General features: G+C 46.5%; 1 protein-coding gene across 2 annotated transcripts in view; it reads left to right on the top strand.

Annotated features, from left to right (window-relative positions):
• LOC146871768 (guanine nucleotide-binding protein G(i) subunit alpha-3-like) overlaps positions 1 to 25,363 on the top strand; it is a 636,405-nt gene that overhangs the window by 544,700 nt on the left and 66,342 nt on the right. The window contains exon 4 of one of the 2 annotated variants that reach the window (XM_085651295.1): positions 20,343 to 20,500. The exons of the other annotated variant lie outside the window; for it this stretch is intronic. Within the exon in view, the coding sequence (XP_085507421.1) occupies positions 20,343 to 20,500 (158 nt within the window). The remainder of the gene's footprint in view (positions 1 to 20,342; positions 20,501 to 25,363) is intronic. 2 annotated transcript variants of the gene reach the window in all.

Raw genomic sequence — 25,363 nt, 5'->3', positions numbered from 1 at the left:
CCCCTCCCACCCGCCCTGTGTTGCTTCTTTTTCCCCTCCCACCCGCCCTGTGTTGCTTCTTTTTCCCCTCCCACCCGCCCTGTGTTGCTTCTTTTTCCCCTCCCACCCGCCCTGTGTTGCTTCTTTTTCCCCTCCCACCAGCCCTGTGTTGCTTCTTTTTCCCCTCCCACCTGCCCTGTCTGTGTTGCTTCTTTTTCTGCCTCCCACCTGCCCTGTCTATCTTGCTTCTTGTTATGTCCATGTTGATTCTTTGTCCCCTCCCGCCCGCCCCTCGTCCAGGTTGCTTCTTTGTCCCCTCCCGCCCCTCGTCCAGGTTGCTTCTTTGTCCCCTCCCGCCCGCCCTGTCTGTGTTGCTTCTTTGTCCTCTCCCGCCTGCGCCTCGTCCAGGTTGCTTCTTTGACCCCTCCCGCCCGCCCCTCGTCCAGGTAGCTTCTTTTCCCCTCCCGCCCGCCCCTCGTCCAGGTTGCTTCTTTTCCCCTCCCGCCCGCCCCTCGTCCAGGTTGCTTCTTTTCCCCTCATGCCCGCCCCTCGTCCAGGTTGCTTCTAGTCCCCTCCCGCCCGCCCCTCGTCCAGGTTGCTTCTTTTCGACTCCCGCCCGCCCCTCGTCCTGGTTGCTTCTTTTCGACTCCCGCCCAACCCTCGTCCGGGTCGCTTCCTTTCGCTACCCACTAGCCTCTCGTCTGGGTTGCTTCCTTTTGCCTCCCACCCGCCCCTCGTCCAGGTTGCTTCCTTTCACCTCCCCCCCTCGTCCAGGTTACTTCTTTTCCCCTCCTGCCCGCCCCTTATCCAGGTTGCTTCGTTTCCCCTCCCGCCCGCCCCTTGTCCAGGTTGCTACGTTTCCCTTCCCCTCCCGCCCGCCCCTCGTCCAGGTTGATCCTTTTCCCTTCCCTTCCCGCCCGCCCCTCGTCCAGGTTGCTTCTTTTCCTCTCCTGCCCGCCCCTCATCCAGGTTGCTTCTTTACCCCACCCACTTTACAAAACAAGAATAAAACTGGTTTTAAACAAATTTATTATCGTTTTTGTTTTATCCCCCTAGGCCCACCCCCAGGACTCTGATGAGTCTTCGGGGCGGGTCCAGCAGGCGACGCTGCTGGTGGGGGAGTGGTATGCAGTGTTACAGTGGGCATGATGGTTTGGCCGACCGTCTCAGGCAGTCCAAACCGTCATGCGCGCTGAAGCTCTCTGCAGCCCCAACGGCATTGCTGGGGCCGGAGAGAGCAGGCACAGGCTCCCAGTCTGCTTGAAGCACAAGTTGACAGCGCTCAGGCCAATCCTGACGCTGCTTACATGCAGCGTCAGGATTTGCCGCAGTGCAGTCTGGGAGCCTGTGCCCAGAAGAAGACTGGGAGAGCGCAATGAGGTGGGCGGCGGCGTTCAAGTACGTTTTTATTTTTTATTTATCCATGGGGGGAAGCCACCCGAACAAAAGGTCACCGGAGAAATCCTACAGGTCAAAAAAGGAGTCACTACACATAATAAAAAGAGCCGTAACTACACATAATAAAAAAGCCCTGTGCTTTTTTAATTATGTGTAGGGACTACTTTTTTGTCCTGGAGGATTTTCCCGGTGTACCTTTTGTTCGGGTTGCTTCCCCTTTGGATCCATTCGTATCGGGCCCGTTTTTTCCCCTGAAGGAGGTTGACCTCGGTGCAAGGTCTATACCAAAACGCACATTTGAGCCCATGTTGAGATTGGTTAGACCAGGGCACTCGCTGTAATTGAGTCCCAATGGAGGGAGGAACTGTTAGAAAATGCCAAATGCCCAAGCTTCACTTCCAAGTTCCCACACATTCAGTTCATGGGCAATGCACAATGGATGAACTGGTCATGGACATTTGCCTACGTTTTTTCTGCCTTCCATTCTTGGTTCAGAGTCTTCAGGTCTCACTTTCATCCTGGTGGCTCCCACATGGGCCAGACAACCCTTGTTCACCACCCTTCTCGACCTCTCCTTAGTGCCCCATGAGCTGCCCAACTGACCAGATCTTCTCACCCAGGGCCAGGGCACAGTCAGGCTCCCAAACCCCAGGTAGCTCTGTTTCGCGGTTTGGCTCCTGAACTCTAGAGTCTGGCAACTTCATTTTGCTTCTTGAGTATAGGACTATCCTCAAGGAGGCCCTCAGACCCACTACTCAAGCCTCCTATACAGACAATTAGGAAAGATTTGTCCCCTGTTGTCTCCTTAGTCACATTGACCCTCTGACACCAACAGTCCCAGACATAGTCTGCTACCTGCTTTATTTGCAAATGTCAGGCCTCACCTACACATCTCTTCGACTTCACACTGCTGCAGGTGCTGCCGACTTTCAGAATAGGGAACACATTTCACTGTTCAGGGTCTCTGTCATAAAGCCCCTCATGGAAGTACTTAAACAGGTCATTCCACCCAGAGTACTCCTTACCCCTGTATGGAACCTCAACATTGTTCTGTGGCGTAGCTAACAAGTTGGCTGACTAGCAGCGTTCTTTGCTCCACCAGCTCAACCATAATCCTACTTTCAGTGCATCATCAGACCCAGTCAGTGAAGCCTTGGGGGAGGGGCGGGGACAAAGAGACCTGGCAGCCAGATGAATTGAAACCTTGAAAGACACTTTAAACGCAGTAACATTCTACTAGTTGAATGCTGAGGGCGCCCCCCTCAAATGGCGGCTGTGAGAAACAGAGCAGAGACATCGAGCTGCAACTGAACCGTGAGAGGCGGAAGACTCTGGTGCCCACGAGAACTGGGGCCCCCCTTGCACGACTGGGCTAAGTAACACCTTTGATCGACCCTGGGACAGGGACCGTGGGGTACAAGAACGGAACGCTTCCCGCATAGGGGTCATTATCCGCATCACTCTCCCTGACAGGCGTGATTGAGACTGCCCGGAGAGAGGGCAAGAGAGAGAACCTTGCTGCTCCAGCAACACCCAGATGAAGGACCCATACCCGGGCGCGCAGGGACTCCGGAGGGATTTGAAACCCCACATGCCAGAAGCCTCTATGCCCAGGCAGAAGGAAAGGGTACCCGTGAGCCAGAATAACACAGGCCGCGTTGGCGACCCGCGGCTGAAGCCAGGCTTGGACAGCAAGCACACGCAGTGGCGCCCCCAGAGTACCGACTGCCCGTGAAGACCTAACAGTTACAGGGCTATACCAAGGGAGCTTGTCAACACCCACCCCTGAGACGCAGCGATAATACTGGGTACGGCCATTTTTGGGAAAACCTACGAATGACGGGATGAGGCCGATTGGGGGTCACGGGGAGGCTTACGGTGGAGAAACAATGGAGGGAACACCCTCTGGAGTTAAAGCCCAAATCAGACACCCAAGAGCCAGAAATATTGGAATCATACGCAGATCACTAAACGGTGCAATAGAAGTACAGGTTTCCCCGGACAGATCCATACACCACACACAATGAGATAGCTCCAAGGGGAGAGGTGCACAGAAGACCTGTGCTGAGCTAAGAAATTGACTGAGTCACGTGCAGCAAATGGGTGAAGCTTAAGAGACCACAGAGGCCCAGCTGACACCCACCGAGAATTCCTTGGTGGGCACTCTGGTGAGCCTCTGGATGGGCAGGGCCCAGGTACTCCTGCAACCAGGCTGGAGCAAAGGGAGTGGGAAATACTACCAGATAGATACAAAGTTAAAATCTCAACCCCAAAGCCTGCGTAGAGCCTGACCATTGCTCGTCCTCCCAACAATACCCTAAGTAAGCAGCAAAGTGGTGCAGCCAGCGACCCCACAAGTGAGCAGCTTGAGAGGCCGGCAAAGAGGGAAGATCATGCACACATCCCAGAGGAAAGGGGAGTCATCTGAAGTTGTGGCATGGCGAGAGAGGGGGAAACGGAGGATGACTTCTCACTTCAACATTTACACCAAGCCACAACCTCTGAACCCCGGGGCACCCCTCGGAGGGTGGGGGAGGGAGACATCTGTATTGGGCCCAGCCGCTGACCACCTTGATTAGAGACAAGTGGGGAGAATAACACTAATCTTAGATAGCCCCAAAATTTAAACAAGCCTTTGCAATGCAATAGGTCTCGCATTTACACAAGTTTAAGCTATTGACATTGTAAATAACAATGCCTTTTATTTATGTTTTAAAAATAGAAACCGAAATAAAAGGCATTGTCATTTGCAAAGTCAATAGCTCAAACTCACGTAAATGCTCGACCTATTGCATTGCAAATGCTTGTTGTTTGTGTAGTTCTTTCAGCATACCCTAAACATCGGCCTTGATAACTCCTGAAGATCTCCACCTATAACGTTCTCTTAGTGTGTGTGTGTGTGTTCTTCTGCATAGCTAGCCCTGTTCACATAGGCCTGACCACCATATTTGGTGAGAAATTTGAGACACACGGTAAAACAAACATTTTCTTTTCTGATGAACGGCCGGTCCTCCTGTGTGTGAATACGTCCCAATATTCGCCAATAAAAAGACGAGAAAAAACAGGCTTAGTCAGCACTGGCCGCTGTCGGAACAACAACTTGTCAAAGGCGCATGCGCAATTGTTTGCACATATTTCCGGACAAGCGTTTTGTAAATAGATTAGGAACACAAGAGGGGACCTGCATTTTTGTTGGTTATAGTCCGGTTAACGTATTGTTGTCCTGTGCCATATCTGCAGGAGGGGCGGTACAGGAGGGGAGCAGATGCAACATGAGAGGTTTTCAGTGCCGCTTCTGTGGTGGTGACCTCCACCGTGACCTGCAGCATTCTGCCTTCAGCAAGCAAAAAGGATCAAGTTAGTCCGAGTGAAGAAATGGAGGAGGAGGGGGGAAGTGAGGAGGCTTACTGGTGCTGTGGTTATGAGTGATATGTAGATGAAAAGGCAAGAGACCTCCAACATCTTTTCAGTAGCACTTCATGAATCCTGAAAAATAATCCTTCTATTTTTTGTCATTGGTCAACACATGATTTGTGCGATCGCTTAAAGCAGCAGGTTTTAGGTAAAAGCCCTTTCTTAAGCAGCAAAAAATAAAAAAGTATGATTCATGCAGATGCCATGTAACCACTTTATCTGGCTAAAAATATTTCCTTTGTGTGCTGCTCTCTGCAAACAAGTCCCAAAAGCTCTGAGCTTAAAAGCGCAGCTTATCTTGGTAAACAAAATGAATGGCCTTGAGCCGTACGCAGAGGCAGCTAAGAGAAGTGCCAAGGAAAGAGATACAAGCCTGAAAGCGTCCTTGGTTACAAACACAGCACTCTGTGTCACAAGTGCAGCAGGGGCATTGACTGCGCGAAAGTGAAAGCTGAGATCGAGCGCGCGAAAGCTAAGATCCCAGAGAAGAGACGCCATGCGCGTGCACATCTGCTGTCCGGGCAAGTGCACATCTCCTGTCCCCCTTTGGACGCAAAACCCATAACAATAGATTCTGCCAAGGTGAGCAGCGCATATGCTGCGTCGCTAGGTGAGACCTAAAAACAGTGCAGTGCAGAGAGGAGTGAGAACAAGCTTCACACAGATCCTAAAGAGAGAGAGAGCGCAGAGTCCAAAACTCACCCCTGTGTTTTCAGCACTGCTGCTCACATACTGTTGCTATCTCCCAGAAGGTTCCTCATTAAACCAGCATGACTAAAGATAAGGAATCCAGGCCACCCAAGCAAGGGAAAATGGACAGATATACCAAAGTGGTGGCTCCCCATTCAGAGCTGAGAAAAGGGGCATCCATTATGCCTGACAACACAGAACTATTATAAGCCATCCATGCCTCAAGAGAAACCCTCGAAGGGCGAATGAGAGGTGCATTCCGAAGTCACCCTGCTCAGTCAAAGACTTGCGTAATGTTTAGGAAAGTGTCACCAGCACAGAAATCTGAATATCAGAAGATGTGTCACACAGCATTCTTAAGGAAGTTACAGAACTACGAAAGACTGTAAAAGACATGGCCTGAAGAGTAGATGATGCCAAAAATCGCGCCAAGGAGAAACAAGCTACGTTTCTTTGGCTTCCCAGAGGGAGCCGAGAGTGCAAATACCGGTCTGTTCCTGTAAAGTGGTTGAAGGACTCCCTCCTTAAGGTGTATTTCTCATGCTTCATCTTTCAACGTACCCTTCAGGCTCTTACTGCAAAACCCCGGCGGGGGCACCACCAAGGCTGGTAATCCCTCTCTTCTTGAGTTATCAAGATGGAGACATGATAGTGCGAGAGGCACGGAAACTGGGAGATATCCAATATGAACACACCGAAATCATGATATTTGCTGACTACTCCAGGGAGGTATAGGAGCATAGACGCACCTTCAACTTAGTCAAAACTAATCTAAGGGCCCTCTGTCTACATTATGTTACTTTTCCTGGCAAAACTGAAAGTCCTCTATGAAGGCAAAGCACTATTCTTCCACTCCCCGTAGGAGGCATGGACCTGGCTAAAAGAAATGCCAACACTCCCCCCCCTCCCCCACCAATCAACCGCCCCCTGCCCCACAGTGCTTTGAGGAGATGGGTGGGAACTGCCACATTGCCCAAACAGAAAGGTCAGGCCCCACGACCCAAAGACCGGAGAGGAGGCCAAGAACTGATACTGCAAAAAGGAAATTCCAGAGGACAGCCCCCTCAGTCAGGAGACGAGACCCATGCTCCGGTCGCTCCGCGAACACGGAGGGAAAACTGACCCACACAACAACCACAAAAAAAGACTAAGCAAGGGCAAGCCCAGAGAATTACCACGCCAGACCTATCGGATCGAGAGAACTCAACAGACTCTGAGGAAAATCATACACTGATTGCAATTAGAAAGAGCCTCATAGGCCCGAAATTTCTCAACTCTGGAAAAACAGCACAGCACATTATAGACGTAATAGCTGACCTAAAAGATGGGCCACAACGAGATACAGAGGCCGAGCTGACCTCGCAACATGCCAACCCCATCTACCCTATCCACTTAGCCCCCCACTGAGACTCAATGTTCGTTGGTATTGTGCTCTTATCTTTCTTCTTTCTCTCTGGTTTTCATATCCATTTCCACTGTTCTAGGTATAAGATTGACTAGCTATTATTTTGTGTTTCTAATCTGTAGGGTAGGTTTGTAAGACATGCATTGGTAGGCAACAGACCCCTCAGGCCTCACTCGCGACATAGTTGTCATGTTAACAAACGGAGAGTTGAGTGAGGGTGGGGGGAGGGAAGGTTGGTTCATGGGGTTCTTGAGTTTGGGTGGGGAGAGACTAAGTTCAGGCATGTGAAGTGGAGGTACACATAGACACTGAAGTGGAAAGGTTAGGGATTTGTGATCAGACGTCTATACTACGCGCAGATGGGTGGGGTGGAAGAGCAAGAAGGTAAAGCGTGTTCCAAATTGACCTGGAACGTAAGCTGACTAGGTAATAAAATACAACGTGGGTTTGTGGCAGCTTACATCAGGAGAATGAAACCGGACATTGTATTACTGCAGGAGACCCACCTAGGAGGCACTCACTGTAACTTTTTGGGTAGAGGGCCCTATGTAACACTAGGACACACAGTATTCTCCACATACACAAGGGGTGCTTCCATCCTGATTAGGAAAACAACCCCTTTCCACATAGAACAAACCTGGATAGACCCGAATGGTACATACGCAGCTGTGAAAGGCATGTCGGGCAAAGAAGTGCAATCCTCGTAAGCGTGTATGTCCACACCCCCTCCAATCCCCTCCTCGAGACTACAAAAACATACAATGGATAAAGTGGCTGGGATACTGTTATAAACTGGTTCTTCTATGCACATAATAGGGTGTGACTTGAACAACATACTCAGCCTAGAATTAGAGTGACTTCTGGCACTGCTCACATCCTGAGGACCGAAAATACTCCTACTTCTAAGAAACTCATAAAGTGTACTCTAGATTGGACTACATTCTTACCACGGTTGAGGGAGTTAGAAGAGTAGAAAAAGCGGCATACCTAGCAAGAGGCCTATCCGACTACTCTCCCCTCTGGATCACACTGGGCACATGGCAACGTAGACAGGGTATGGATTGGAGGTTGAACGCATGGGAGCTGAGACTGTCTCCTGTGAAATCAGCGTATATACAGAATTATATGTTCATGAAAACAAAGACAGAGTAGAGTCGTCAGTCACGCTATGGAAGGCCTACAAAACAGTACTAAGGGACGGGGCACAAAACATCATAGCGCACAAAATACAACGAGAGAAGCGCGAGACATGGAGTCATTAGAAAGGCGATACTCGCGCAAGGAGTATAAAGCACTTGCACATAATGAAGCGAAAGTACAGGTTCTTACCACACAATACTGTCTATACAACGCGGGCGACAAATTACTGGCATGGCTGGGTAGAAAAGAGGCAGGGGCAAGATGGGTCCACACCATAATAGGGGACAAGGGAAAAACATGCTACAGCTCAAGAGAATTTTGCTCCTTTACCGTGTACGCAGGGCATGTGTATTTACAGCTACACAGCCACTAACGGAGAATGCTACTTACCCTGTAAGCATCTGTTTGTGGCATGTAGTGCTGCTGTAGATGCACATTCCTCCCCAGCAGCTGATTGTTGTAGTATGGCCTTCTTTTTAGGTCTCGCCTGACCCAGCGCATGCGCTGGTCTGGCGAGACTTATTGAGAGGGCTCCAAAAAGTGCTACCAGGCCAGCCTAGAGCTACAGTGCATGTGTGTGGGCGCGCGCGCCTCGCTTTACCGCGATTACTTTTACTTTCGCGGCCGTAAGGCCGCTTTGATGTGATCGCGATCACTTTCACGGCCGCTTTGCATAGCCAATAGGTCTCGCTTTTGGGACCTTATAAGTATTTAGTTATGCAACTGTTGCATGGCTAAACACTTATAAGGTCCCAAAGGCGAGACCTATTGGCTATGCCAATGCTTGTTTTACTTTTTCAGTCACCATCATCTTTTGTTTCTCTCTGCTCTATTTTATCCTCACCTGCTGCGCAGAAAAAAGATCTAACAATGGAGACAGTGCTCATGCGCATTACCAGTGATGGGAGGAGTCACTATACCTTGTTACTGGAAAGTCTTCATCGACGAAAAACAAGTGTTCCCATATTTGAATGACAAGTTTCACATTTCCGAGCCCAACACTAGCTGGCAGGAGTATACAGATCATGTGAATCTACAGCACTGCGTGCCATAAGCAGATGCTTGCAGAATAAGTAACATTTTCCATATAACATTACCCAGACTTTACTGGCATACACTGACATGTTCTCTAGGGAAAGGACACTTCACCCCTCCCCAGAGTCGCAGGGTTTGGCTTTGACTCCATAGCACCAAATATCTAGTCAACCTGACAAACCAAATCTTTACTCTTAAACGTTTTGCATTTGTTTGCAAATAAATCTAAACATCAGAGGCTTACCGTGGCTAAATCTATTGGCTTTGCCAATGCTTTGCTGGTGTAGCGACAAAAGTCCTTGCATAGTTAGAAAAACTGTACCACTCTGCACTTGTTAGTGCTTTTCAGGCTTGCCCTATGTGTCATTCTTGCTTTTCCACCTCTCCCCAACCCCTCCACCCCACATTACTTGATAGTCTTTGAGAATTTTGTCCAATGCATTCTAGAGTCCGAGGTCTCAGACTCAGAGTGATCTGTCTCAGTTTTATTTGCTCTAGCGTCCTATAGCCCCACATGGTTTATGCATGTTGTAAATTGTTTCGAGTTTGATTTTGGTACCCACTGAAATACTGTTGAGGTTGGCTTAGTATGATTGTAATTCTGCAAGATAAGGCCACTTTCTAGTTTCTTGTTTCTGCAACCTTTGAAGTATGCCCGTGAGTATCATTGGTTAGCCTCCTTAGGGTACTTTTTCAATAGTTCAGCGATACCATGCCAACCTAGAGCCTCTATAAGTTTACACCAATGGCTTCTTAGAAGGGGTCAAAGGATTTTTCTGAACGTTGCCAATTGGTAGCAGCTTTATCTATAATTGCGGAACAGGATGGGACCCCCTCTCTGGCTCCCACAGGATTAAGGTTGGGCATAGTTGGCGGAGTACCACTACGTGGAATTCTGCGGAGTTGAAGAAAAACTCAGTGAAATCCGCTCCGCAACTCCATTCCTTCTCATCCCAATTAATAAACAGAAACCTCACATACCTTTGATAAAACAAGTAACTATCTTTGCATGCAAAAATGCATATAGTCATCTCACAAAAGTGAAAATAAAAATACAGCAAGCAGTGAGGGAAGTGATGATTTTTGGTGTCCTCTCTATTCTAGGGAGAGAACCAAGCAGATGCCTTGAACACAAAGAGCTCCCAGGCAACGAGGCAACTGCCAGGAGCGAGAGGTAAAACTCAGCCGCAGGCTGGATAGAGGAGGTGCTCACCTGGGGTCTATGGGATGCCTCACGGCAGGGACCCCGAAGAGCAGGGAGGGGCCAAGATGTCACTGAAGGCAAGCAAGACGACACTTGCGGCCCAGGCAAACACCCACCAAGTCGGTAGCAAGTTGAAGCCTAACCCCTGGGCAACAGTGGCCGTGGTATTGGGGCCATACCTCCAAAAAGGTGATCTGTCTGAAAGCAGATAACAACCAAAAATTGACTGAATGCGCCACGATGGCAAATCGTTAAGAGGCAGCTCCCAGGAAACTCTAAGCCCTCCCCTCACACCTGCCCATGCCCCTTAAGGCTTTGCTGGGTGCACCCCAAATCATTCTCCTCCATCTTGTCAGTTGCAGCCTACCTGTGCCCCAGATTGCAGTGAGCAGAATCCAGGAAGTGGTAAGGAGGCAGACTAGTGCTGTCTCTTTCCTAAAAAAGTTAAAAAACGATTTTCCCTATCTGTGATTACTGTCTTTGCCTGTGGTTGTTACAGTTTAAAATTGTATTTTTAACCTGCCCGTGATTACATATTTAATTACTTGTTACGTGTTCAAACTTGTGGTTTTTCCTGCCCATGATTGCTTCCATTTAACGTATTGAATTGTGGGATTTGCAGTCCTAAATCTGCTGTCTTTTCCCTCTCATTCCCGGTGACTATTAGTTTTCCCTCCAAATTTGCCCTTGTCTCTATGCTAAGACCTGTATGTTAAGCAGTGCACCCCCAGCCACCATTTTGTATTCACAAGTCAGTGAAACCAGCCCCTCCTCTCACCCCCCCCCCCCCCCCCCCCCAACCACCAGAGTGTGCTCTGAGCCACTAGTGATCTTCTGTGTGCTGTTTAAACGGTGTTTAATAGGGAGTGTACACTTTGTTTTTTGGCCAGGAGAGGGAGTAAAGTTTTATACAAACACTATTGTCAGTGGACAAGTTAGGCCCTTGCCTGCAGAAGTCCAAAGTGTGGATTGAGGCTGTCTGTCTCCTTGGAGATTCTGAACAAGAGAAGCAGTTCCCAACTCCCTGGCCAACAAACCTTGTCTGAGGTCGCTCGGACCTTATATAGTCTGCTAGTGGTTGGTACATGTATACACTGATTGGTGGTTGTATCTGATGTTTCTATTGGATTAGGGTTAGTGTCCTCATTGGTTGGGTATTTGAGGGTTCTGATTGGTTTATGGGTCTGTGATTCAATCAATGTAGGGTTGGGACTAGGGCTAGGATTTCTATTGAAATTAGGGACTAGGGCTTCCTGTGTTATTGGTTGTTGGGACTAGGGTGGTACTAGGCCTAGGGTTAGGCTTTTAATCGGAAGTAGCGATTATGGCTTCTGGTGTTATTGGTTGCTGGACTAGGTGTGGTACTAAGAGTAGGGTTGGGCTTTCTATTGGAAGTAGGGACTAGGGCTTCCTGTGCCATTGGTTGCTTGGACTTGGTTTCGGACTACTGGTAGGGCTAGGGCCTCTATGGGACGTAGAGATCAGGTTTTTTTTTTAAGTTATTGGGTGCTTGGACTAGGGCTGAGATTGGCTGTAAGGTCCTGGTCTCGTATTGGTTCTAGATTTTAGGGCTAGTGTTGATTGGATAGGGTTGGGTCTAGGGTTCCCATTGGCTGAAGGGGTCACCTGTTTACTAGAGCTATAAAAGGCCGAGGCTTAGGGCGTCTCAGCCCGGGCGTCGAAGCAAAGGGCAAGGGCAATTACCTGTTTGAGCCTGTTAAGGGCGGAGAGGACAAGGCCAATTACCTGTTTGAGCCTGTTAAGGGCGGAGATGACATGGGCAATTACCTGTTTAAGCCTGTTTGAGACTGGTCGAGACTAGGGCCAGAAATGCTGCCCATGTTCACGTTCAGTAATAGCTACCCCACACCATCCACAAACATAGTAACACATTCACACCAATTGTACACCGCACACAACCCTATGCACGGACCAATGTACCAGCATGCACTACAAACCCAACCAAACCACATCTATACACCCTTCTATCCCAACTACCACACATACCCACCATCACCTACAAACAGTACACAACTCTATCCTATACCACTAACCAATCCACTCATCACTAACACAAACCCATTCAACACCATACATAACTACATCCCATCCAGACACGCTCCCTGCTCTAATTACACCTAACAGACCACCTTTTATCACTAACAAACATATATTCTTCCTTCCATCATTTGTCCAACCAACAACCTCCTCTCCCTACTACCATAATAACACTAACGCATAACACACACACTGCACACCACCACACTTTTTAACTCGTGTAACAAACCAGTCTTAGACAAACACTCTTACCTCTACTTCATTCCCTCCTACACACAACATACTCTACTCATAAACACATCACCACCCCTCTACCTTGCGACCTCCTCTCACAAACAATACTATACAACCAAATCCATTGCATGAAACAAATACACCAGCACACCTTTTCACTACTCCTCAAAAACAAAACATATCACACACACAGCACAACAAGATCTTCAAAGCGCAACACGTAAAAATACTTACCATCACAAAATACAAACATACACCCACCTTTCAAACCACACAAAGGAAGAAACTCCAATGCCAAGCTTTCTCTCTTCCACCACACCTAACACAGATACAGCAACACAGCAACTCTCTTCTAACCACCTCTCATCCATTGGACAATTTTGAACCTTACTACATGACCCACATGCTGCACCACCACCCCTGAGCCATACACCTTCGGCCATAAACACACGTAAGCAACATAAGCGACGTGCCACACCTCACAACTTTGCTTCCCCATGTCTACTGCACAACAATGTTACAAAACGAAAACAACACAGCACACCAACTCACTCCCAAACACCGTCTCCACCACTTACATACGCAGACCCATCAAAATGCCTTCTTAGCATAGTGGATGAGGAACATGATACAGAACAGCTACACAATTGCTATCCTAATACAGCTAATGCCAGCACTAAAAACACACCTGCTACAAACACACACAATACTGTTCACTCTACTACAAAACAAACTCTCACCATCACCAAAGGCCATTCTCTAAACTGTCTACTAATAAATGCTCGATCCCTCTCTGAAAACAAACATCACATCTACGACCTTCTCACAGATGCAAAACCAGACATACTATTCATAACTGAATCATGGTTGGCAGATGATATGGCTCCAGTCCTGCATGAAGCCATTCCTCTAGGCTATCAAACGATCACCCAAAATCGTATAGGCAAAAAAGGAGGTGGTCTAGCTGTTGTGTTCAGGCAAACATTACATATCACTAAAGTTGACGACATCTCCATAAAGAATCGTGAGGCTCTTCTAACAAGATGCAATACTACACCATATAACTTCCTGCTCCTTTACAGGCCTCCACCTAGCAAGGCGACATTCCCAGACTCACTTCTAGACACAGTTTCAAACCTGATAACAATGCACTCCAACTTATACTTTCTGGGTGACCTCAACATTTGGTTTGACAAACCCAATATGACCTATCCCAAAACAATAATCAGTGGCCATGGTCAGACCATCACTTGCTTGCTTTCTAACATAAAACAACACTAAGGGACTCACCTAAAACTAGCTTACATCCATCCACCTATCGGCTGTGGAACAAACACAATTTGGAACACTTGGAAACACAACTAACATCAAGTACAAATCTGGAAACAATAACTTCGGTTCAAAATCTGTATGAGTGGCTACAGGAAGCTTTTGACATCCTGATACCACTCAAAACCACACAACACCACAAAAGAAAAAAGCGCCTTGGAGAAACTTAGAAATAAAAGACATAAAACAACAAATTAGCAATCTGCAACGTACCTGGCTCAAAACAAACGCCAAGCAAGACAAACTTCACCTACAAACAAATTAACAGATTATACAAGTCCGCTAGCAAAAAAGCTAAGAAATGGTATGTCAGGGGGTCCCTACCTGCCACGAGCCGGGTGAGGACTTAAATACGTGTTCGCTTCCGCCCCGAATGCAGGACGGACATGGTCCCTTTAAGGCGGAGTGGACATTCCCGGAGGAGGGGACTCCGCCTCTGACGTCACCACCCATCCGCCAATCTGAAGCCTCGGTGCAGTTCATAGCACGCCGTCCGGAAGAACTCGGCGCGACACAGACAGGAGAGAAGTCGTCCCGAACACTCACGGAGGTCTTCAGTATCCAGGAGTCGGAGGTATTAGAAGCAGTGCCGCCGCAGGAGGAGAAGAGAGAAGACCCAGAGGCTGCGTCGTCCCAAGAGCAGAGAAAGCTGGGAGGCCAACGAGACCACGCTCTGCCCCGCTTCTGGAGAAGTGTGGCACCACAAGGTACGGGCCAGATTAAGGGGTCTCGTATTCTCACGGGGAGGGAACGGGTAGGGGTGGGTGAGGGTGGTCACGGGACGGTTGGGTGTGTTTTCGCAACAGCGCACCTCCCCCACACGAGTGCATTTCAACGGTAAAGGTCCCTGGTGATCCCCTCACTTCCCCTCCCCCTCCTTTCATATCCGGAATCCCGGTATTGGAAGTAACCCCCGGTTTCTTGTTTCCTTTTTCTTTGAGAGAGTCCTCTGGATCTCTGTCGCCTTAATACCGGAAGCGTCCCTGACTACCAGGGAGAACGACCGGACCGGACTACTCCGAGCATAACGAGAACTCCGACCTCTTTAAAGACTGTTCCTTTGGTGTTCTGATTATTTTATGAGCTGGAACTATGTCAAGAAACGCTCATATCCTTTGAATATATTCCTGAGTCTGGGTCCTTGTATTACAGGGGATTGACACCCCTCCATCCCTTCTTCACATGGTACTATTCAGACAGAATTCAAAATGCTAAATGTGCAAATAAAGAATTCTATAAAATACTCAATGAATTTCGCAAACCAAATTGCCAAGAAGGAACTCATCATGTTACTCAAGATTTCACAGACAAACTGGCAAATCATTACTCAGACAAAGCAGACACATTGGACTCGTACTTAAAACAGAAACAAAGCACCAGCACTAACCCCTGTACAAAACAACAATCGAAGAATACTTTAACCCAGCCTCTCCGTTCCTTCCAACACATTTCACACTATGAATGTATGGACCTGGTCAAAGCCAGCAGGCCTGCCGGCAGCCCTTCTGACCCCTGTCCACCACAAACTTTCAAGACAATTCTTTTAACAACCTCTGCTGCCACTCCAGTAAGAATATTTCCAGAAGAACTTAAAAAATCACACATACACCCTTTACTGAAGAAAACAAACTTGGACCCGCTGAACACTGACAACTACAGACCCATTACAAATGGACCTTTCCAGGGAAAACTGATAGAAAGAGCAGCGTTCGCCCAAATGTCACAATTCATTGAAGAGAATGACATACTCTCAGACTTCCAAACAGGATTCCGTCTGGGAAGAGGCACTGAATCTGCCCTCCTTGCCATCTGGGATGACCTGAAGAATATAGTTGACCGCAGCCGGGTTGCTGCGCTACTCCTCTTGGACCTCTCGGCTGCCTTTGACACGGTTGACCATGACACTCTGAAACAAAGACTCTATGAAGCCGGCATAGAGGGAACTGCTCTGGACTTAATCGCGTCCTACCTTCGAAACAGAACTAATGTCATCCATACCCCACCTTTCTCATCCAAACCATACTCCACAAAAGCAGGGGTCCCTCAAGGTTCTATCATCTTACTCATGCTTTTCAACATCTACATGAAGTCATTACCGGTACTTAACAACCAGTTTCACCTCACATGCTAGAACTATGCAGATGACACGCAAATACTCCTTCAACTGGAATGCCCCAAAGACATTGAAAAATCCCCAATTTTCATTTGTCTCAGAGCAGTGGATCAGTGGATGACTTGGAGCCATCTCAAATTGAATGCTTCAAAAACGGAAATGTGTGTGGCGATTGGAAACATTACGACCCGCTTGCCACCTGGCCTGATGAACTGGGATCACCACCTAAATTATCGAAGGAAGTAAGAAACCTCGGAATGACCATGGACTCCAAGCTGTCGATGAATGCCTAAGTGGACAAACTAGCAAGATCAAGCTTTGTCACTATAAAAATGCTGCGACTAATTTTGCCTCATTTGGGATTTCCACACAAGGTCCAAGCTACCATCTCCCTTGTTCTGTCCAAACTCGTTTACGCCAATAGCCTCTACCACTGATCACCTTTAACGAGCATGAAAAGACTACAACGGATTCAGAACTCGGCTGGCAGACTACTCTTGCATATCAAACCGCGAGACCACATCTCACCTGCCTTGAAAGCCCTGCATTGGTTACCGGTTGCCAGAAGATCCACGTTCAAGCTACTTTGTATCACCCACAAAGCAATACACGGAATGGGACTGCTCTTCTTCTGGAATAAAATCACCAAACACATTCAGCAAAGGGACCTCCGCTCTAAAGGGGCATCTCGCCTCAAAATCCCAAGATACTAGAAAAAAACATGGGTGGCACATCTTTCTCTGTGCAGGCAGCCAAACTTTGGAACTCTTTACCCCCAAAATAAGATCCACCGACAACCACCTTATCTTCAGAAAACTACTCAAGAATTTGCTCTTCCCCACATAAGCACCATACGCAAACAGAAATTTACAGCATATTCCTCTGTATATAAGCATTTATTTTCACTATAGATATGTACCTATCTTTGTGTATTGCTTTTTATAAACATGTAGAATAATTATGTTGTTGTAAGTAAATACATAAATAAATAAATAAAAATCACCTTTGGTCTATATGCACTTACTTCCATTGTGCATTTATGTACCTTCCATGCACTTGGATCTGTGTGTCTGTTCCCTTTCTCCTGAAAAAGCAGATCCAATGCACTACCCTATTTCTCATCCTGTACCTCTATCAATATCTTTAATCTATATATACTTACCTCCTTTATGCATCTATATAATTTCAATGTCCTTATGGATCTATATATTTATCACATTCTTCTAATTTAGAATTTCAAATGCACTACCCTATTTCTCAGCCTATACTTCTCTCAATATATCCTCTGGTCCAACCTTCTGACTCATCTCAAACTTCTTTCTACTACTCTTTCCAATGCACTACCCTATCTCTCCACCTATACATCTATCAATATATCCTCTACAGCCACTCTCTCATTTATCCCAAACCCCATACCACTACTATGATCCCCAAAATAACCCTTTCTAGACTCTCTCCTACTCTACCCCTCCTTGCATCATCTGACACCTCTTTTTTTACTATACCGATCCCCCACAACAAACCTTTATAAACTCTCCCCTCTGACTCTTCCCCTCAAAAACCCCTTTTACTCATCCAAAAGCCTCCTCCTACTACTATGACCTCAAAACAAAAATCTCACTCTTGTCCCTCCACTATCCTTTTCAAACAAAATAACAGACTAACATGTTCACTTCTCAATTTCCATATTCCACTATACTAATTCACCACTATTCCTTTATGGGTTCCAGAGTAGCGTGCTACTCGCCAATGAAGCGTTTCAACACCCCATCAGGGTTACCAGCGCTATATAAATGCAAACTTTTTTCCCTTTTCTACCCCTCCCCAACCCTTCTCAATCCAAATAACTGACTAACATGACCACCACTCAAATTACTTTCATGTTTCGCCATACTAATTCAACAGTAATCCTTATGGTTTCCAGAGTAGCATGCTACTTTCCAATAAAGAGCTTCAAAACCCATCAAGGGGTAGCAAGCGCTATATAAATACAAACCTCTTTCCATCGTCTATCCCGCAACCTACCCTTCTCTATCCAAATAACTGAATAACATATCCACCACTCAAAATACTTCATACTTCACTGTACTAATTTTCAACACTAATCCTTTATTGGTACCGGAGTAGCATCCTACTCGCCAGAAAAGCGCTTCAACACCCATCAGGGGTAACAGGTGCTACATGAATGCAAACATTTCTTCCATTTTATCCCTCCGCTACCCTTCTCACTCCAAATAACTCACTAATATCCACCACTCACATTACTTTCATATTTCACCATACTAATTCAGCACTAATCCTTTATGGGTTTCCGGAGTAGCGTGCTTCAACACCCCATCAGGGGTAACAAGCGCTATATAAATACAAACCTTTTTTTTTCCCTCTGCTATCCTTTCGAATCCAAATAACTGACTAACCTATCCACCACTTAAAATGTACTTGCATGTTTCACTATACTAATTCAACACTAATCCTCTATGGCTCCCAGAGTAGCGTACTACTTGCCGAAAAAGCGCTTTGAAGCCTTGTCAGGGGTAGTAAGCGCTATATAAATGCAATTACAATTGCAAAGAGCACATCATGCTGAACGATTCGGTGGTGGTCCCATCCTCCAAGGACCACCCAAAACACAGTTATGGGCAAAAATACAATCCCAACCAAAGGCCCTGTAAAGCATTATGGGACGAGATCTAGAGTCGGTGAATATTATAGTATCCAATATCAAAACATTCTTCAAGCGGCAGCGGCTCTCCCGGCTCAGCTGAGAGCTAATACTATAAGATTCACTGCACTCTAGAATCTTGCCCCATAATGCTTTGCTGGGCTTTTGGTTGGCATATTTTTTGCCCATAACTTTGCTTGGGGTGGTCCTAGGAGGATGGGACCACCACAACCGTTGAGCATGATATGCTCTTTGTGTTCAAGGCATCTGCTTGGTCCTCCCCCTAGGTTAGGGGGGACCCCAAAATCACCACCTCTCTCATTGCCTGATATTTTTCAAAGCTCACTTTTGTGAATTGGTTATATGCTTTTTAGCATGTAAAGGTAAAGTTGTTTAATCAAAGGGTTGTGGGTGCAGTAGCTTACTCCAGAGTTTTTACATGAATTACGTGTATTGCGTGTGTCGTGAAACTCCCCTCATCTCATCCTAATTAATAAAACAGAAATCTCACATACCTTTAGTAAAACAACAAATAACTATCTTTACCTGCTAAAATGCATATAGTCATTTCACAAAAGTGAAAATGAAAATATAGCAAGCAGTGAGAGAGGTGATGATTTTGGGGTTTGCCTTGAACACAAAGAGCACATCATACTGAACGATTCGGTGGTGGTCCCATCCTTATAGGACCACCACAAGCAGAGTTATGGGCTAAAAATACAATCCCAACCAAAGGCCCTCCAAAGCTTTATGGGACGATATTCTAGAGTGCAGTGAATATTATAGTATCCAATATCAAAACATTCCTTAAGGGGCAGGCTCTCCCTGCTCAGCTGAGAGCTAATACTATAATATTCACTGCACTCTAAGAGGATGGGACCACCACAGAATCGTTCAGCATGATATGCTCTTTGTGTTCGAGACATGTGCTTGGTCCTCCCCCTAGGTTAGGGGTGACTTCAAAATCATCCCCTCTCTCATTGCCTGATATTTTTCAAAGTTCATTTTTGTGAATTGGGTACATGCTTTTTATCATGTAAAGGTGTTTTATCAAAGGGTTGTGGGTGCAGTAGCTAACTCCGCTACGTGGCGGAGTTGGAATTTTTGCATGAATTCCGTGTTTTCAATGTAACGCGTAGTTAACAAATCTCCGCAACCTCCGCTAGCGGAGCGGAGGTCATTGCCCACGGATACCCAATCGATGTATCTAAAGATTACATAACAAAGCGTTGCTCAATAGTGATATCAGAGCTTTATTTCTTGTGCAACATTTTTATGGGTAAAATACCATACCACATTTGTATGGGTAAAATAACTTACCTCTGTCCTAGAAAACAAGGCTCTCTTGGTGTAAAAAGCTCCCTGCAGCCTTAATGGTCAGGAGGCCACACACTGCAGACCAACACACTTACAAAAGCACCCACTTCAAAATAAACAAGTATTTTGGACTGAATGGGTAAGAGTTGGGGTTATATAGTATCTTTCAGGGAACTCTAGAGCAGCTGTAGCCTTGCATTTATGAGAAGGATTTTTGTTGAGGCGTCCCCTTTGAAGACTAAGCATTGCAGCTTCCCAAGTTATATGTAAATTGTTCTCTCCTCCTTCCAAAGAGACATATAGGAACTTAATTATACTGTTCACTAACATTGCTGCAATCAAGATGTATTCTCTCTTTCTCTAGGATGACGCACGACAGTTGTTTGTGTTGGCCGGAAGCGCAGAAGAGGGTGTTATGACACCGGAACTGTGTGGGGTTATTACTCGGTTATGGAAAGACAGTGGTGTTCAAGCTTGCTTCTCCCGATCTCGGGAATATCAGTTGAATGACTCTGCCGCATAGTAAGTACTAGTATCAGCGATTCGAGGGACTGTTATTAGACATCTGAGCATCAGATGGGAGGGGTGAGAGAATCGATCTCCCTTCTGAGTCCGTGTAGTTTCTAACCACTGGTTTAAAGCTTGTTATATTTAACACCTATGCTTCAGTGTCCGTTCATGTTTGTGCTTCAGTACTTGTGACTCATTCGTACATGTGCTTCAGTGTCTTGCAAATTGACATTTATTCTTAGTGCTCATGGCCGATTGAAGCCTGAGCTTTAGTCACCATGGATAGTATCTTTTCTTTCATGCCTATAGTATATTTTCTTTCATGCCTTTCTTTCATGCTGCGGGTCACCTAGCCACAGCTTCTGACTTTTTTAGGTCTCGCATGCGCTGCATAGGCAAAAGACCTTTAGTCATCGGCACAGCTTTTCAGCCAAAAACGTGCATGCGTTCCATTGCCTTCAATGTAAACGTCTGCACGTTTGGAGATTCCCTTGCGGGAGCGAGCTTTGGCAACATGTGTTTGCTAGCTCCCGCTGGCAACATACGTTTTCTCGCTCCCGCAAGGGAAGTGCAGGCCCCCTCCTCTCTCCCCTCCCCCTGCTGCCGCTTTTCAGCGCGAGGCGCCCGCGCTTGTTTGGCTTACTTCGGGCATGCCCTGCTTTACTTACATTCAGCAGGCGGGACATTGGCGGCCACTTCTTTCCACATTTTTTTTTCTGTTGGCGGCCACGGGTCTTGTACATTCTTCGCTTAAGTCATTTTTTAAATAATATCCGTAACCATGATCTTGTGCACAGCTCACCCAATTTATTGTTTTTTTTACATAAGAATCAATAGCTCTTACGCCCTCACTGAAGCAGTTTTCTTTGGCCAGAGTAGTGCGGTACAGTTTAACAGAATATTGAACATAGACGAGCTTCTTGATTGGGTGCCACCTGTAAAGTATGGATGTGGCTGTTCTTGTGTCACAGCAGCTGCTTCCCCGGGGCTGAAAAGACATGCACATCGAGACATCGCTACAGAAAATGCAGTTGCCATTGAGACAAGTAAGCGTTCAAATTTAAAGTGCACGCTAGTTTATATGCTCGGAAAAGGCTTTGGGAATGACATCGAGTGAAAGATCAAATGAATCATCTTTATCTAGTCCAATCTCTAGGGCCTTATTGTCTTGATGTGAGCCCCCATTTTTATACACCAGCCTTTTGCCTTGCACCTGGGATTCTCAGTTGAGACCAAAACAGCGCTTTGAAAAATGTACTGGCTTGAACTCGTGCCTTTTTCACAACACAAGTAAAAGTGCTTCCTAGGCGGAAAGCGACGACACCTAAAGAGTTTTTGCTGTCCGTAGGTAGCAGGCATTGCAGTTGCTTTTCGTAAGGCAGCCTGTTCTATTAGCAATGTGTCCAAAAAGTGTCTCCTGTACTCAGGCAGCACAGAGTGACCCCCCCTCCCCCGGCCTCCGTTGTCTGTCTCCAGAAAGACACATTAGCCTTGTGATGTCTTCCATTAGCTAACGTTAGCTTTCAGGTGTGCATAGAGAGTTCTTATAAATGCGTCAGTCGTCAAACACCTGCCCTTGGATTAAGTGGGATAAGTGCTGCATTTTTGTAATTTCTTAAGTGGGTAGCTTTTCCTCATATCCTCTCCACTTTATCTTCCCTCGACAGGTCCCAATATATTCTCTTTAATTGATACCTCTTCTTCCCGTGTTCCCCCTCATCGTTATTGCCTGTTCCCTCTGGAATAATATGCTGTTTTCTGCATGGTGCTTAGGCACTATAACACCACCTGTTATTTCACATTCCATTTTTAGATCTCCTCTGTGCGTCTGTTTTTCTGTAGCAGTTTGGTTCTCGGTTCCTGTAGAGAGTGTTAATTAATTAGCATTACCTCGGTAATTTAGCATATTGAGAGCAGTGCAACACGTTGGCGTTATACATACAAGAATAGCAGTATTATGAGTGTTGCTGTTATGTGTGTGTGTCGGCAATCGCTTGGGTACTGTCTGTGGAATTACGTTTGACAGCAGACATTCATTACTTTTAGGTCAGGCCTACATAACTGGTTAGGTTTTGGCTGCCTCGTGTAAACAAATCTTATAAATAAAAAATACCTATGTATGTACATAGTAGGTGCTTTACTACCGCCCTCTTTATTTATTGGTGTGGTCAGCAGTCAGTCACACTTTTACTTCCGCCCACCACAGCATTCAACAGGGGACGACGGGACTGCTCATATTATTGGATCTTTCTGATCACACATGCACATCTTTCTAACAAGCATTTGCAATGCAATAGGTCTTGCATTTGCTACAAGCAAGGATGGCAGTAAAATAAGCGCAGTTACTTGCCAGCCTTGCTTTTCGTAAGCAACGACTAGGAGTACAAAGTGTGTGTTTATGCATCGCGTGCAGGTTTTAAAAATATATAAATAAAATGCATTGTCATTTACAATGCCAATAGCTCAAAATATTAAAAATGCGAGACCTATTGCATTGCAAATGCTTGTTTTTCTTTCTGATGAAAATGTCTAACAACGGAATCCTCAGCTTGTGAATATCCATAGGCATCAGAATGGCGGGGGAAATATTTAAGCAGTTTTCCAGTACAAGTCTGTGTCGAAGGTGTTCTGCTCCGGAAGTGACAAACAGAGGTGCACTTAAGCCCCACCCATGCACGCATGTCAGTTCCTTTCTTTCCGCACCTTCAGGAGCATTTGCCGAGCTTCTCTTTTTCTGAACTTATGAACAGATTTTTCTTCAGGAACTTGTTACACTGCGCAATAAATGCCAACCCTTTAAGCCAAGTTGGGACTGGCTCAAGCAGATGTTTGTGACAGATCCTTATTAGGTTACTGCCTTTGATGCTTACGCTCATTACCTGACTCCAAGGGCTGCCATGACTGGGCCCAGATTAAACCGAAATCCATACGAGAACTCTAGGTGAAGTACAGGAAGGCACCACTCCAAGTCGAAAGCAGAGACCCCCTCTCGAAGTTTTTCCCAAGGCAGATCATCCTTGAGGTTGAAGTCTCTAGGTAAACCAAAGAAGTAACAGAACAAGTCCAAGTGGGACTTCGCCATTTCCTGCCACTCACCAGCACATGTGCTAGAGAGTCACTGTACCTCTCAGTCCCGCTCTCAGTCCACTGAGGAGCCGATTCCATCCCTCGTCCCGATGCATCAAGTTCCTCTGGCACGTTGCCAATGTCACAGCAAGTCTAAGTCTTTTTGAGAGGCTATGCTATGCATTTGTTGCTCACTTTTGGCTCTGTTGCACAACTTAGGGCCCAAAGATCCACAGAACCTTCAGTTCGGGTTACCTCCAGCGGGTTCATCCTTCAACCCTCTTAAAGTATCTGGCTCAGTGCCACATCCAGGATCAGTCCCTCGTAGATCTATGCTGGCACCGATGTCCCCAGAGAAGTATCTGCAACCTATTGTGTTATCTGACTCCTAACCAGCTTTGACTTGACTTCACTGCATCAATCTTGATATGCTGGAACCTATTTTATACAGAGTGGACTTTGACACAATTCCACTATCACGCAGCCGCTAACACACATTACACCAGCTTTTTCGCTCAGACTCTGATCAAAGCCAGTCTTATGGAGATGACAGTAGTGGGGATGGGGACGAATTTGGCAAAACATATGGTGAAAACAACTGGAATATCAAGATACAAGAGGTCAGTTGAGTGAACACTTCACATGACATTGGACTGGCAGTAACCACCCATCCCCTCTTCGCCTCAACCAAAAGAAAGCACTTCTTTCACAACTTTGATCAGGAGGGCTGATCCTGATTTCCACCTCCCCACTATAAAAGTTAAAATGAACATTTTGACCTTTAAAGAGGCTCTAGCTGACACACTGCTGGGTACTTGGCCTCCCAGTCATCAAACAAGTCGCCACTCGCCATTGACTGCCAGGTTTTCTCACCAAATCTATGTCCCCGGAAAGTTTGTAGGTGTAGGCATCCACCAGTAGATGCTTTTCCTACCACCCACCTCTCCTAAGGAGTCAAAATGAGTTGATTATTTTGTAAAGCGAGCTGCCTTCTTTTTAAAAAAAATGTTTTTTATAAAGTTCTTTTTATTGTTTAGAAAAATAAAGAGAGAAAACAATAACAGTACAGATTTTACAGTTATTGCCAACCTGGCTTTACATTGTTCAGTTATGTGGAACACATAGGTTAATTGCAAGCTGCCTTCTTGCACATTTTACCCATGCACTTTGTATCTGAAAGAAACTATTAGTTATGGATTCCTTACCTTAGAATTACCCCGAGGCGTCAGACTGGATCCAGAGAATTTTTCTCAAGCAGTACCCCTGCGCGTTAGTCGACTCCGCATTCGTTGTTGGCGTTGTGATCGCCGGAATGACGTCGCGGTATCTACTTAGACGCCGCCCCTGCACGCTAACGTCAGTTCTTTCTTTTCCCGCGCCAGCCAGCGAAGGTACCCTTAATCTTTTTTAGCTGGCGTTTTTTTCGACTTTTTGTCGACTTCTTTTTCGAGTTGTTCAACTCTTGGTGCAAGGGATGTCACATTGTATGACTGGCTTCAAACCTTGTGACTCCTCTCACAAGTTGATGTAGGTCACGAACCCACATCTCTTGTTCCTCTGGTGTTTGGAGAGCGACCACGACCCGAAGTCGCGCTCTGACTGCCGGGCCATGAACCCGAAGTCTTTGCGGGAAAGTTCCCGAAAGCTTCTCGAAACCCGGCAGTCAGCTCCGCGCCGCTCGAGCTCCCGGTCGACTGGGAGCGGAGTCACCACCATCACTCCTCTTTGAAGTCTTTGTCTTCAGGTAAATCGAACCACAAGAAGAATGCAAAAAAGCACTGTCGCTCTTTGCCTTTCTCCCCGTCCGTC

The sequence above is a fragment of the Triturus cristatus genome, chromosome 1_1, assembly GCF_964204655.1.
Source record: "Triturus cristatus chromosome 1_1, aTriCri1.1, whole genome shotgun sequence".
Classification (NCBI taxonomy): Eukaryota; Metazoa; Chordata; class Amphibia; order Caudata; family Salamandridae; genus Triturus; species Triturus cristatus.
Note: the sequence above shows the minus strand (reverse complement) of the source record. Positions and strands in the feature narration are given on the sequence as shown.